Source organism: Schistosoma haematobium, chromosome 6, assembly GCF_000699445.3.
Source record: "Schistosoma haematobium chromosome 6, whole genome shotgun sequence".
Taxonomy (NCBI): Eukaryota; Metazoa; Platyhelminthes; class Trematoda; order Strigeidida; family Schistosomatidae; genus Schistosoma; species Schistosoma haematobium.
Genome location: NC_067201.1, coordinates 13,217,114 through 13,231,400, shown reverse-complemented (window position 1 = coordinate 13,231,400; position 14,287 = coordinate 13,217,114). Strand labels below are relative to the sequence as shown.

The 14,287-nt window shown below is 34.2% G+C and overlaps 1 protein-coding gene across 1 annotated transcript in view; it reads right to left on the bottom strand.

Moving 5' to 3' along the window:
• Positions 1-14,287, bottom strand: part of MS3_00008551 (uncharacterized protein) — a 69,053-nt gene that overhangs the window by 23,233 nt on the left and 31,533 nt on the right. Inside the window, exons 12-16 of the mRNA XM_051216883.1 lie at positions 11,945-12,390; positions 8,115-8,164; positions 5,488-5,803; positions 3,181-3,608; positions 418-1,008 (exon numbers count right to left, since the gene is read on the bottom strand). Coding sequence (XP_051065513.1) covers positions 418-1,008; positions 3,181-3,608; positions 5,488-5,803; positions 8,115-8,164; positions 11,945-12,390 — 1,831 coding nt within the window. The remainder of the gene's footprint in view (positions 1-417; positions 1,009-3,180; positions 3,609-5,487; positions 5,804-8,114; positions 8,165-11,944; positions 12,391-14,287) is intronic.

Below are 14,287 nucleotides of genomic sequence, written 5' to 3'. Positions count from 1 at the left end.
TGACTGACGTGAATTAGAATCCAATGATAAGTTGCCACACATTTGATCTACAGGTTGTAAATTAACCATTTCTGATCCGGATTGTAATAAATTTGAGAAAGATTCTAAATTGAAGGTTATATTCATCATAAGTTGATCTCAATTGAAGTACCATTGAAAATCAGGGAGTAGTGGATAGTTGATTTTATCCTAGTATGAGATTGACTTCTCAGTAATGTGATCCCTAATTTTTAATTACAGTACATTAACTGATATTAATCATCTGTGACAAATGCAATTTACAAATGGAAAAAAACAGTCTCTACAAAACTCAGTCCAACGAGAAAAAAAGACTCAAAATTATTCAAAACAATCAACATTCTGCCACGTAGATGAATGCTACTAGCTTATTTTAGGAAAAACAGAAGTATATCTTACCTGAAGACGTGCATGTTCTCTAGGTGATATGCGATAACCGTTTAATGTCATCCACCATGAACTATCCAATACCATAGACATATTAAGATTTGATGTTAGACTAGACAAACTGACAGATTCAGTTAGATTTGGTAATGAATCTGTTGAGAATTGTTGTTTAGTTGGTGTACCTTGTTGTTTATCTGATGTTAATTGTTGATTGACTTCATCATCAACAATATCATTTGTAGTAGTAGAAATCATAGTAGTACTATTCAACTGTACAAATGCATCTTTATTAAATAAATTCTTTAACTCATTGGATATGTTATTTTTGTCTAAACCATTCATTGATGGCAAACTTTGCTTACGTACAATTTTTCCTTCTGTATGATTATTATTAGCTAAAATATCTATAAGCTGATAACTAACACGATTCGCGGAATCCAGTGAATTTTGTTGATGAATTATTTGACGTTGTGATTGTTGTCTTTGATTAGTAAGAGCGAATGGTGGAAGTAAAGCCGACCAATAAGTGACTAACAATTTTCGATCATCCAATGACAATTGATCTAGGCATGAAAGTAATAATGTTCGAGCAGCATAACGAATCTGTAGAGCACAAAAGGAAGACGACAAATGACAACAAATATGAAAATGAATCGGATTTTCCGACTAAAAAACCCACAAAATAAATGTTTAGTAAAATGAAAGGATGAAGACCATCTTCTAAACTAGAATGTTAGATACTAAGCATCTGCACCTACGGAAGTAGGAAAACCTTGATTCCTAACTAATGATATGTATAGGTCTCCAGATTTCTAAGGAAAAGAAATGGCTTATGAATCAATTTTGATTATCAGCCTACCATAGGATGATATCTCCTGAAATTTCTTTACTGTCTTGTGGATTATACCTTTAGATTAAAGGCCCCGAGAGTGGCCCTCTAAGAAAACCACCTGCTTCGGATTGAATTCGCGGCTCTACCAGATGGTCTCCTAACAAGAACAGAGAGAGATAGGACATTTACTGAACCATTGCTCCATCCTAATGAATATATGTATATACAAGGTACCACCGGACTTTGCACTCAGAGCCCTAGGGTTTCGCAAATACCGTGATACATTTGAATTATTTAATTGGAATTCAATGGTTTACATTTTTAGTCCCAGTCAAAATAAAGTTATCAAATAATTCAATCAGTAACTGAATACTGACTGAGTGATATCGTTTAAGTGCAATAAAACCTGAAGGCGTTTAGTTCGATCTTTTAAAACGTTATGAGTAAGGGCTGTTTATAAGTCCCGAACTACGACGAAACAGTTATCTAATGTCTCCCGTTTTCAATTATTCATCCAAATATGCTAAAATGTGCAGATGTGCATTTATAAAGTTTACAGTGAATATTTAACTACGGAAATTGTGTGGTCGGTATACAAAATAAACATGAAATACATGTAACTATCATTTTATTGCTCATATTCCAGACTGTATACTATTTTCTGTCTTTTTAAAGTGTTACGGCAGAATACGGTATACAACTAACGTCACTCAAAAGTGTAGAAACTCAACAGCCACATCGCAAAAGACGCAGGAGAAGCGATTATTGGGTAAGAGTCAGAAATGTACACAAAAATATGGGTATTTATAGTAATTAGTATTGACTATAACATCATAAGAATCCAGCAAGTCTACAAAAAGGCAAGTTATGCAATTGTCCGATCATAGCACATCACGCTGATATTCTAGAAGGCTCTATCGGATTCTAATTGGATAGGTTCTCTTCGGTTCCTTTAGAGCCTATGGAGGGGCTTTGTCGCGCATTTCAGAGACGTCCCAACGAAAAATATTTGCTGTAAATTAGGATTTTCGAGTTTCAAGGACGAATTTCCGAGTGGTAAAAAAGGAGGAAATAATGTTGATATCCAACGATGCGGTGTGGTCGAGTGATGGTTACTCACAACTTAGAATTATTGAATCAGACCCTTCAGAAAAAAATTAATATACGACAAACGCTTACCCCAGTAGAATGGGTTCTTTCTTCTAATCGAATTACACGCTGATCTATAGAAACACTGAAGACATGATTGGAAGTCACTCAGAAAATAAACGGTTATCTGTATGACGTTGTAGACATAGTTGAATTTTAACGAGATCACCGGTCGAGGAGTCTCAATATTAAGACGAAATGGTCAACTAGTGCTTCCAGGTTTTTGATAGTTATCCAACCTAGACTATTTTGTGATCTCAATAAAATTCGACCATCTCCAAAACCTTAATACTGAGAATTACCGTGCGCTCACTAGTGACTAGCTTAGAGAGGAAATTCCTAGGGTTCTAGTGAGAAGTCATGACCAGTGGAGTTCAACCGTATCAGATGTGATGAAGTTGCCCACCGAAAACAATGGAAGACAGTCGTGCACTAATGTGGAATGATCGAAGTAAGACTTGTACACCATTTGATCCCGATTTAGTAGTCCTGAGATAAAACATAAACACCCAAGACCAAAGGTTCGGAGTCCGATTCCCAGCCATGAGGTCATGTATACGCACTACTAAACAGTCCCATACCAAGACCAAATGGATATCCAATACTTCCAGGTTTCCAATCATTGTCTAACTTATATCAGTTCTTAATCTCAATAAAATAAACGACTGAACAAGAATATAGCCATTATAGATCATTAACTATCTTCAATATAATTAATCCTTGACTAAGTATCAGGCTTAATTATTGCTTAATCATCATCGCAATTAAAAAATTATAAAAACAATCACACTTACTGGTAAACAACGATCTTGCCATTTACGTGCAAATAAATTCAATTCAATTGGTGACGGGATAGGTTGTAATTTTCTATTATTAATTGAACTATTATTTTTAGACAAAATCAAACCAATAAATTGTCCTAATAGAAATGCACCAAACTGTAACCAAATTGCGCGCCAATTACTCAAAATTGATATATTTACATTACCATCAGATAAACATTTTGATGATGACGATGATAATGATAGTTCTGTCCCATTATCACCATAGATTGCATGTGATAAACGTAGAAGATAATTCCAATTTAACGATGTCATTAATTCAGTTAAACTAACTCCTGATAGAATTAAATTTGTTGAAATAATTGAAGAAAGACAATATGGATGTGGTATTTGTTGAATAGATCCAGATTTTGATACAGTAGTTGATTTTGTACAATAACCTACAACACGAAATTGTATAGGAGAATTCATTGGAATTGATTATGGGATTTTATTTAGGAAAACAATTATTAAACACTTACTTCTGTTTGAATAATGCGCATTACTGTTTTATAAAACCATTAAAGAGGTTTAAAAATGTCTAGAATAATCCTTTTATATCAATCTAGGTGGTTTGCAACATATCAGTCATAATCAACGTAGAGGATGGCATAAATGTACATTGATTCAAGTTTCCACAATGCATCACCACAGTGAGATAAGATTATCAAGGTCTACGTCAGAGTAGTAGTAATGTGATGTATTCTACTTATGCTGACATATAACTAGTACGTAGCAGCAATCGGAAGAGGAAGGCTTGTCAACAGAAGATTGAATTGAAGAGAACAGGGAGGGAAGCAGAGATCAATTGTAATAACAAGAGAATTGGAAGAATCACGACGTGTTTAAAGGACAACTGGTGGAAGATATGCAAATAATGTATTTAATGTATGATTTTCATGTTTTACGAAAGCACTCTGTAATTTCGCATTAAACAATAAATTGGTGTTCTCCACTTGAGTTCTCGTTCACTACAGTAGTAATACCAGTGAAAGTAGAAGGATTAGACATAAGGAATATGATTTGAGAAAAAGAAATGGATTCACGAAATAAAAATCAGGATCCTAAGGAAGACAAAAAGTGGGTGAATCTGCGCCATAGTGGTTAATTATTTGTGGATGCGATATTTTGAGGAAACACTGACTTCGTTATGGTTAAAGACACAAATTGAAATCACGTACAATATTGCCAGCTGGACAAGTGAACTATTACACGAATTTACACACTAGTCAGTAAATGACAATCAAGATCTCACTGTTTATTGGTCCTCAAACTCCTTCAAACCCAGTAGCCAACCAAATGATGATAAGAAGCAGATTAGTTCTCAACTGTACTCAATCCAGTCGTTACGCAAAACCCATACAATTATACGCTTGAAATAACCGACAGCACAATACACCAAATAAGAAATCATAGTCTAAGCACAATCATACTACTGTGGTATGAGCTACTAATACGGAGTATAAAACAGGAATTAGAATGCTTACCAGCAAAAGATTGAAATAACGAGAAGAGGAAGGAAAATAGAGATTAATCAGAACAACAACAGGACTAGAGAGTGTTGAAGCATTTAAAGGACAACTCAAAGAAGATGTCCAAATGAAGCATTTAATGATTTCCGTACTTTATGGAAACACTGTATAGTTTTGCATATAACAGTAAATTACTTTACTGTACCTGAGTTATCGTTTACAACACCGTAAGCGGTAAAGGGTGCAGCAAACAGTATATAGTCAATTGACAGTAATTAAAGAATAGTACAACGTACAACAGCAGTTAGTCAGTCCACCAGAAACTTAAATAAGTGGGATATAGAAATGTAACAACATTCTTATCTGTTAATTATGTGAAGCCCCCGCCTACCCCAATAGGACTCAGGAATTTACATCGACTGATCACTAAGTAGTTAATAATGTTGATTTTATCTAATCCATTGTTGCTGACTGAATTTTATCATTCAAATCGCAATGTGCCAACCACTAATCTAAGTAACTTAACATTGCATGTACTATGGTTTAATGTTGGGTGGTTCAAGGAAACTTAACACCAAGGATGCTTGTCAGCTAATACTCATTAGCAAAGTACACCTCCAATCATATCAAATAATGTAATTCAGAATAAATGATTGTTATACGTCATCTAAGAACGAATCAGTAAACAAAACAATTTGATTTTTATTATTTTGTTTTCTGTCGTGTCACTTAGACACCCATCATACCGGTTAATGATGACGACCATCATCAGCAGCAGCAAGCATGTAACAAGCAATAACCAACTTACCAGGCATACTTAAACTCATACAACCACATTTGGATATTAGACCAATGCATATTGGTGATTCATGTGTACGTAATTGTTGTAGACTATTATTCAACATGGTTTTCAATTTATTCTTATCTATGGATTGATGGTTATGACATAATTTTTCAGTAATTTCATCCACTGACAAATCTATACCCCATGGATGAATTAACGAAATGATAATTTGTAGAAAAGTTGCCTGTGTAACATCCATTGTGAATATATCATCACGATAGAGTAATGTTGACGAAGTTGGTGTTGTTTCTGTTGTCATCGTTGAACTATTATAGTTAATCTGTAATCGTTTTTGAGAGAAATCAACAGAATAAAAATGATACACGGTCAGTATTAAAGTACTTCGCTAAAATATTGTACATCGAGGAAAATATATCGAATAATAAATAATAGTGGGCAGACAGTAGATCAGTACAGTCCAATGTTTAATGGGTTTTCCATTCAGTTATCAAGTGGTAGGTTCGAACCCTGATCCACTAACTTAGGTTTAGGCAATTTGGATAGTAAGATTACTAGTACTTAGAGCTGCAGTCTCGCAAAAAATTTGTACCTGATAAATGAGTTAGTAATAAACATTAAAATAGTAATAGCTGAAGCAATTAAGTTCCTACTAATAGGTTGCAGATACCAACCTTTGTACTATACGTTGACTTGGGTAACTAATCATGTGTCGCGACCCCCCCCCACATACACAGATGATATGGCCGGTAATATAATAAACACATATTTGGTCTATAGGTTACATTTAGGTTTCAGATTGTAAAAAACTAAGAGATTCAGATTCGAATCTAACAACTGACACAACATTTCTATAATATTTCTCGATACGATTGAAGATGGAGAGGAGACAAGAGATTAGGAAAAGCCTTATATTAAAGAAGGCACGTTTGTAATGGATCAACTCTATTTATGTAGCAATAAATATTGATCTTGGGACGTATAACAAAAAAGACTAAAAGTAATGACGGTATATTTTAGGGGGTTGTATCACTCAATTACGGCCCAGTTGGCTCCAACGGAAAAACATTCATCAACAGACCTGAAGCTCATGGTTTCAATCCCTTTTGGAGTTTTGCCGGTACCTACTGCTATAAATTTCAATACTAAGACACAATACATGTCCAGTGATCCCTAGGTTTCAATGATATTCCACATGGGATCAGTCTGCGACAAATATAACCTACAAATCAAACCAATCTCTGCAAAACCCCTTCAAATCAGTAAAAACGTTTTTATACATAGGCATCTATGTGAAGACATTAGTTAGTTAATTAGTTCAGAGAATACTTTTTGCTTATGAACTAAAGTCATAACGACAGAATGACTGAAATCAAGAGGCACTGATGAACAATTATTTCTTTCTATTTTCCAAAACATAAACAGTGTCCCCATCCAACACTAAAGCAATGAAATTAATACAGGGATTCCCTAAACTTCTACTCAGAAGCTATAATTTGTAAAGTCAATCAATTAAAAACATACTTCTCAAAGATGTTAGTTATGAACAAGTAAACTCGATAAATAACCGACCACATTAAAATCAAACACCTATTTATATCTAAATTACATGACCTATCCTGATACAACTGCCAAATCGTGAGAGTTGTGACTTCCTTAGTCTATATGATAAATACACAAGTCCAGATCATAAAATCTTTATTCAACAAATCTTTTGATGATTTTACAACCGAACTTGGCTAATTAGTTATAAAAAGGCAGAGTGCTCACGAGGGAACAGTATTAGGACGATGTAAAGATGGTGAGGCAGTTGGAACACTTGACTTCGGGAGACCTCTACAGGTGTTTTAAATGATGACAATCGAGATGTGGCAGGTTCCAAGTCACAAATAAAGAGAATTTTAATGCGAATAGAATCGGCGCACACTAAATTTGGAAATTTACGGTTTTTATGACTTCTGCTTATATATTTCCTGAAAACACTACTGTTATATCTAGAGCTTAGATTCTTGATATACTGCGTACAACTTGAGCACTCAAACGCTCCAATTCGAAAATGAGAAGACAGAAGATGAGTGAAAAGGAACGCTATTCCAAACGGTGTCAAATACGATACAAAACTCCCAGGTATTTGTAGTTTTTAGTAAAAGTTAAATCATCTTGATAGTCATCCAATCCGCATACAGGGGATATTCTTCCGAAAGATGATTGGATCGAATATTTCCGGCTCTTTCTGAGCTCCTTAGAGCTTCCTCCAGTTCACCCGTGGGCCGTCCTCACAACTATATAAACTACATTTGTAGTAAAAAAATGTTTAGGCAACTAGTACAAAGATTTATTTAAAATCAGTGAAGAAGCATCTATAATGGTTCATGCAAACCACTAAATGCCAACTCATTGATCTAAACTTTAATCGCTCGTTACAAGAAATGAAGGTAGTAGGTTCAAATCTCGATGGGGTCGTCGATGTGCATCGCTTAAGAGTCCTCCATACTAGTACAAAACAGCTGTCCAGTACTTTTTCGTTCACTAAGGTAGGTCTATGACTTAAACTAAAAAATAAGTAAGTCAATTAATTCAACGATACATATTATGCATAGACCCAAATTTATTCATCATCATTATCATCATACCATTTCATTAATATCATTTGAAACTCCATAATTTTGTGATAAAATATCAACTGAAAGAGAGAAAAAATAAAACAGAAATATAGAAAACAAAAGGTTAAGGATGAAGCAAACGGTAGAAAAGAAAAAAAAGGACAAATATTTTGTGTTATTAAGTTTTCTGAGTTAGATTATCTAAGTGAAAAGTATTAACTAACATTCGAGGGTAACCATCAATATTTCTTAGATCGCTTGTATACACCAAGAAGTGAATGATAATATTGTCTAAAGCAATAAAATAAGCTTTGTAAATTATAATACCACCTAACTATTACAGACAACTAAATTGATAACACCAAAAGGCATCCACTCCTGCTGAGCCTTAAAGCTACTTCGTTATAAACAAACATAATTGGTTGACTTAAGAACAACTTTTGCGGATAATCCATGTTTTCTGTGAATACACAAAAACCGTTTGTTTGTTTTTCATTTTTCTAACTATGAAGACAGGTTACTAAAGCGAAAAAATCTGGTCATGAATTATCAGATGATTGATTTTCTATTAAGAGTCTAGTAATTAAGATTAACTAACATTTATATAAAAACATTAATGAATTAATTTATTTACCCTAATAGGTTATAATATATTTGAACTTTGAATAAACATTTTCAATCCCGATATGACTACAATATGAGAATGAATGTCACGCTGGTCTAGTTCCTGGTGTATATTCACTAGTCAAAATAACTTGATATCGAGTACACTTAGCTATGATGTAGATCGATGATTGAAGGTGAAGCGTTAAATTAGTCAACACATATTTGCAACTAACATAGATTAGAATATTCAGAGGGGAATCTGTTCCTTCAGAACTGTGGATGGCCTTGGTTGATGAACACCGATTAGCATGAAATTTAGGGCTCTATGATGATTACCTTCAACGACATAGTATATATTATGTACAAAGAGAAGTATTTACGTTTCAAATTTACTTTTGCATTTCGAATCAGTATGAAAATCGGTGAAACAGTACAAATAAAAAGCACTCCTCAGCTAATTGTCATCCCTGGCAAGCTCTACGAAATTCTTATGAATTCCCCTCGCTTACGGTCTTTGTCAATTTGATCAGAATGATAAACAATTTCTTACTGAATCTAACATTTATTCAAATAATTCCCGGAAATCTAAGGTCATTTATAGTTACAAACTTGAAGCAAAGTTTACAAATCAAAGGGTTAGAGGAACATGGAAACAGGAAATGCCAATCAAATTATTTGTGCAATTATCATTCAATGGACCCTAGCAATAATAATAATAAAACTAGACTCATAGGAAGCAATTCTTGTGAACAGTTACATAAATATGAGCAATGTGTGTATTTACTCAGGCGAAAACTTTCACAGCACTTGTCAGACAAACTGCATATATTCGCAATAAAAAAATTATAGATCCCTAAAACAAAAATGCATTAAATTCTAAATCAGTCTATTCAATGATAATTTTGGTTTACTTATTTAGTTAATATATCACCCTCAAAACAGATATGACTTTCTTTATCATTTAACCATTTGGACGAATTTTAAATAAGAGACAACTTTCATCCTGTTAGGTAGTTGATACCCATCTAGCCCCACCTCATTGGCCACAATATTTCCAATCTTAGCCACTAGTTCAGACAAAGGTATAAAAGCGCATTTATCTAAAAGGCAGTTTAATGTTAAATTTAATACAAGTACCTTAAAGGTGCAATTGGTTAGCCCTCTACTCTAATACAACCACGTGTTTATACCCGGTTCCAGGGGAGTGTATTTATTCCTTTTATGCTGTGAGGATGGTTCTACGAACTTAAAAGCTTAAGTCGGGTTATAGGATATGACGAGTCAACACCCATGAGAACCGGAAAACAGTGATTTCAGATTAATGGTGCAAAGGAACCTGAATATTCCGAGTGAATAAACGCCAAATAAATATATTTTGGTCACTGAATACCATGGGGCTGCATCTCCTGACGTCGCTATATTGCCTTGTAGATTAGATCATCAGGTTAAATGCTCGGGAAGTGGTCCCCTAAGAAAACCATCCATTTGGGTTTGAGTAATCGGGTTGTATTTCAACTCACACACAAAAATATGATTAATAATGAACTCTTTTCAACTGACTAATTCAACCTTTACAATGTTCATGTGATAATCAACTTAAATGGAGCGGTTTAAATACTCGTCTTTCACATAGTGAGTCACGAATTCAAGCCATACTCTACTTATTCCGGTCCAAGCAACCTGCGTTCAGTACACAAATCTACACCTAGTCGGTGCGTTTGTACATGTAAGCTTCTCTAACTGAAAAATCTCTAAAGGACAAATTACATAACAATAGAGGCTAACAATGTCAACATTCAGTTATCTCAAGGAATAAATGTAGTGTTTCTTAATTTGTGATAATTTTTCATAAGAAATGACTCCATTATGAATGACAATGAGTGAATTACGAAATATAAATCCACAGTTTCATTCCACACAATATAAGTAGACTAACCGGGTACTAGGTAAGGATGGCAAATAAATTGATGACGTAGTGAAACTTCATCAGTTGAGATGGCTGGGACATGTGTTACATATGCCCAACCACCGACTGCCTCAATGTGCGATGTTTTGTTGTATAGGAGTAGATCGGAAGAAAGCTAGGGGCAGCCAGACCAAAACATGGCACAAGTTCATGAAGTCACTGACAAGTGGACTGAGCCATATTGGTAGGTGTAGACTACCTGGTCGATAGACCGCGAGATGATAGTAACCGATGGTTAGAGACCCTGAATTACATGGCTCAAAATCGTTGACAAAGGCGCAGGTGCATCCACTCTTTGTGTTCTCCCAAATTCTAATCTCCTGAATCCTCCTTGTCTCTTTTTTTCTCTTTAGAAATTTATTCCACTGAATTATACTTCTTGAATAACATCTTCAAACCCTAATCTTTCCGATTACTGTTTATACTCTTACTACCTCTACCACTACGGGATTCGAATCGACAACTCCATATCTGTTCTAATATGGTATGGCAACTTGAACTGATGTACGTACCTACGAAGTTCTACGTTGTTACTGACCGACTGGCTGATGTAGACTAACCACGTTTGGACAACAATGGTAATAATAGCCAAATACGAAGTGAATTGAAAGAATTTTCTTCGGACTTTCATTTACTCAGGTAGACGGTAAGAACTGATGAATAGAGAAAGGAATCTCAGTTTGTTCAATTGTATCAAGCGTTTGACTCAACATTTATGGTTAGGTGGAAAAAGGTAATTGTAAGTATAGGGTTGTAGAGATTGGTGAGCTTCATTGAAATAATAAACCGATCAATGGTAGACCACCATTTAAAATCTCAGAACACTAGATGGCCATTTTATTCTAGTATACCGGCTTAATAGTCTAAAGGTAAAACATTCGCGCGCAATATCGGAAGCTCTGGGTTTGATCCCCATGTGCAAGGTAGTGGATGCCCACCACTGAGAAGTCCCACATTAGGATGAAACGGCTACCCAGTGCTTCTATCTTTTTAATGGTAGTCTAACATTGATCGGTTCATGATTTCAAAGAAAAAGAAAAGCTGTAATGAATAAAGTGATAAACAAACACATACACTCATCTAAAAACAAACAACATTACAAATGAATCAGCTGACAATGTCAAATATGTGTGTACACATAATGACTTAGAAATTAAAGGATGAGATTAATTCGTTTGTTCAAAATTTAGAATGATTGATGTAGACATGATGATACTGTACAAAATGCCAAAACACCAAAAACTGATTATTCTCATTATTAATCATTAAACAATTACATACTACTTACCAATAAGTGATTCAATATCCCAATGAAAAACAAATGCAGCTGGACCGGAATTCCATCTCAACTGATTTTTATTATTCATACCAAGTTTATCCTGACTATTTTTTACTGTTGTCGATCCAATTAAATGTAATTGTACAGGTGGTAAATTATTAGTACATAATTTTTGTAAATCATCAACTGTTGAATACTTTAATCGACTAGGTGCAGTAAGATGAATTGTACCACAGGAACATGTTGAATTGACACCACCACAAAATGGTATAGCTAATGATGTATAAATTGAATATTGATTTGGTACGCCAGCTAATGATCTAGACTTATATGATGACATGGTTATTGATGGTAAAGTGGAAAATGTAAAACTTAAAAATGTTGATGGATGATAAACTTCAGTAATGAATTGAGCTTGTTCAAAAAGATCTCTAGCTGATTGTTCTGTTTCAATACTAGATAAAGAGAAAAATGTACTTTTTAAAAGGGGAGATTGAGAAAGATATAACTCTGAGTATATCTACAATGGGTTCGAGCCTTCTGTAAAACACATACCCCTCGATTCTATAGCCTACCTAAGTCTCATAAACCAGAGGTTCCTTTACGTCCAATTCTAGACATGAAACACTCACCATAAAATTCAACAGAAAAATGGTTGGTGAAATTATTACAACCATCACACCAAGACTTGGTTAAGTATAGGGTTAAAGACGTATTTGAAATTGTGGATACAACAAAAAGTATGAATATAAAAGGCAAAACCGTGTTATCACTAGACATAACATCTTAGTTCACCAACATCTCATTGACAGAAACCATAGATTACATATGTGAACAACTGCTAGAAAAGAAAATAGAAATACCGATCCCAGTAAATAGAATCAACTAGCTTCTGTTGAAATGTACGATGAGTATTTGATTTATGTTTAACAATGAATTTTATAGACAAATAGATAGAGTAGCAATGGGATAACCCCTAGACCCGATCCTCGCTAATATTTTTTCTAGCTAAACTGAAAAAATGGATCGTTGGAAGACATCCTAAATAGGCTAAGTTATTATTATCGATACCTAGATGACGTACTAATCATATGTAAAGAAAGTATCGACAAACAACAGTTGTTGAATAGTTTCAATAACGTTCACCAATCTATTAAGTTCAACAGCGAAGAGGAGAACGATAATAGCATAGCTTTTTTTTCTAGAAGGATAGATAGTTTCACAAAAAGAAATGTATTTAGAAAGAATGCTTAGACAGGTCAGTATACCCAATTTCATAACTATACACCTCTTCAACACGAAATAAATTTGGTTAAATGTATTGGCCACAGAATCAAACTATTATGTTCGGAGGATAGTGCAAATAGCGAAACACATAAATGAAGAACATGTAGACTCAAAAGATCTGTTGAAAGGACTTTTCGCGCCGCCGAGTTACATGCAATTTTCTCAGCCAGACCGCTACTTACAAAACAAATCAAGGACAGGTTAGCGATGTTGGGCTGTTCCATGTGTGTATATAAAGTTAACAGCTCCTATGGAGCTAGTTACATAGGCCATACTCATAGGGCTTTATCCTTGTGTGTTTGCGAACATGTACCAGTATGGTTGAAAAAAAGGAGTAGCTATATCTATTAATAGCCCCATTATTTCTCACTTGGTCGACAGTGAACATCATATTAAAATAGATGAACCTTTCTCTCTTTCATTTCAAGTTTCAAATAATCTACCTAAAGGAGCTAGATTAAATTTCCTCTATATTTGGATCAACTCGAGATAAATTATTTATCTAGAAGAGGTATATACAGCCTCTATGTTTACCTTGGTCCACAACGGGATCACCAGATACCTTAGCTAGATGATATAAACCTTTAATCCACCCTCCCAATTCCTTTTGTATTCATATCTTTATTAATCTATACATTCATCTTTCCCAATACACATGAGCTCTTTTTTTATTGTAATTACCTTGATAACGCCCATCTTTATACATATTATATTCACATAACGTTGTTATTATTATTACTATGACTATTATCACCTCTATTAACAAGACGAAATTCTGCTACTATGCATTTTATTCGCACGATTTAATATATGACTATTATATTGATTATAACTTGACACTTGACAACGAATCATTCTGACCTTTATAAAATGATCTTTCTTATTAACAAATAACACAATTCTGAAGTATTTATGTCGTAACCAAATGCAAACATTCACCATTTTTAACATATAACACTGTCAAATTCATTGATGCATATCTTATTTTGGCCTTAGTAAAATATCACAATAATTATGGACTTAAAACTGTAGAGCCTGATGATGAAATTATTGAAAACAATTATT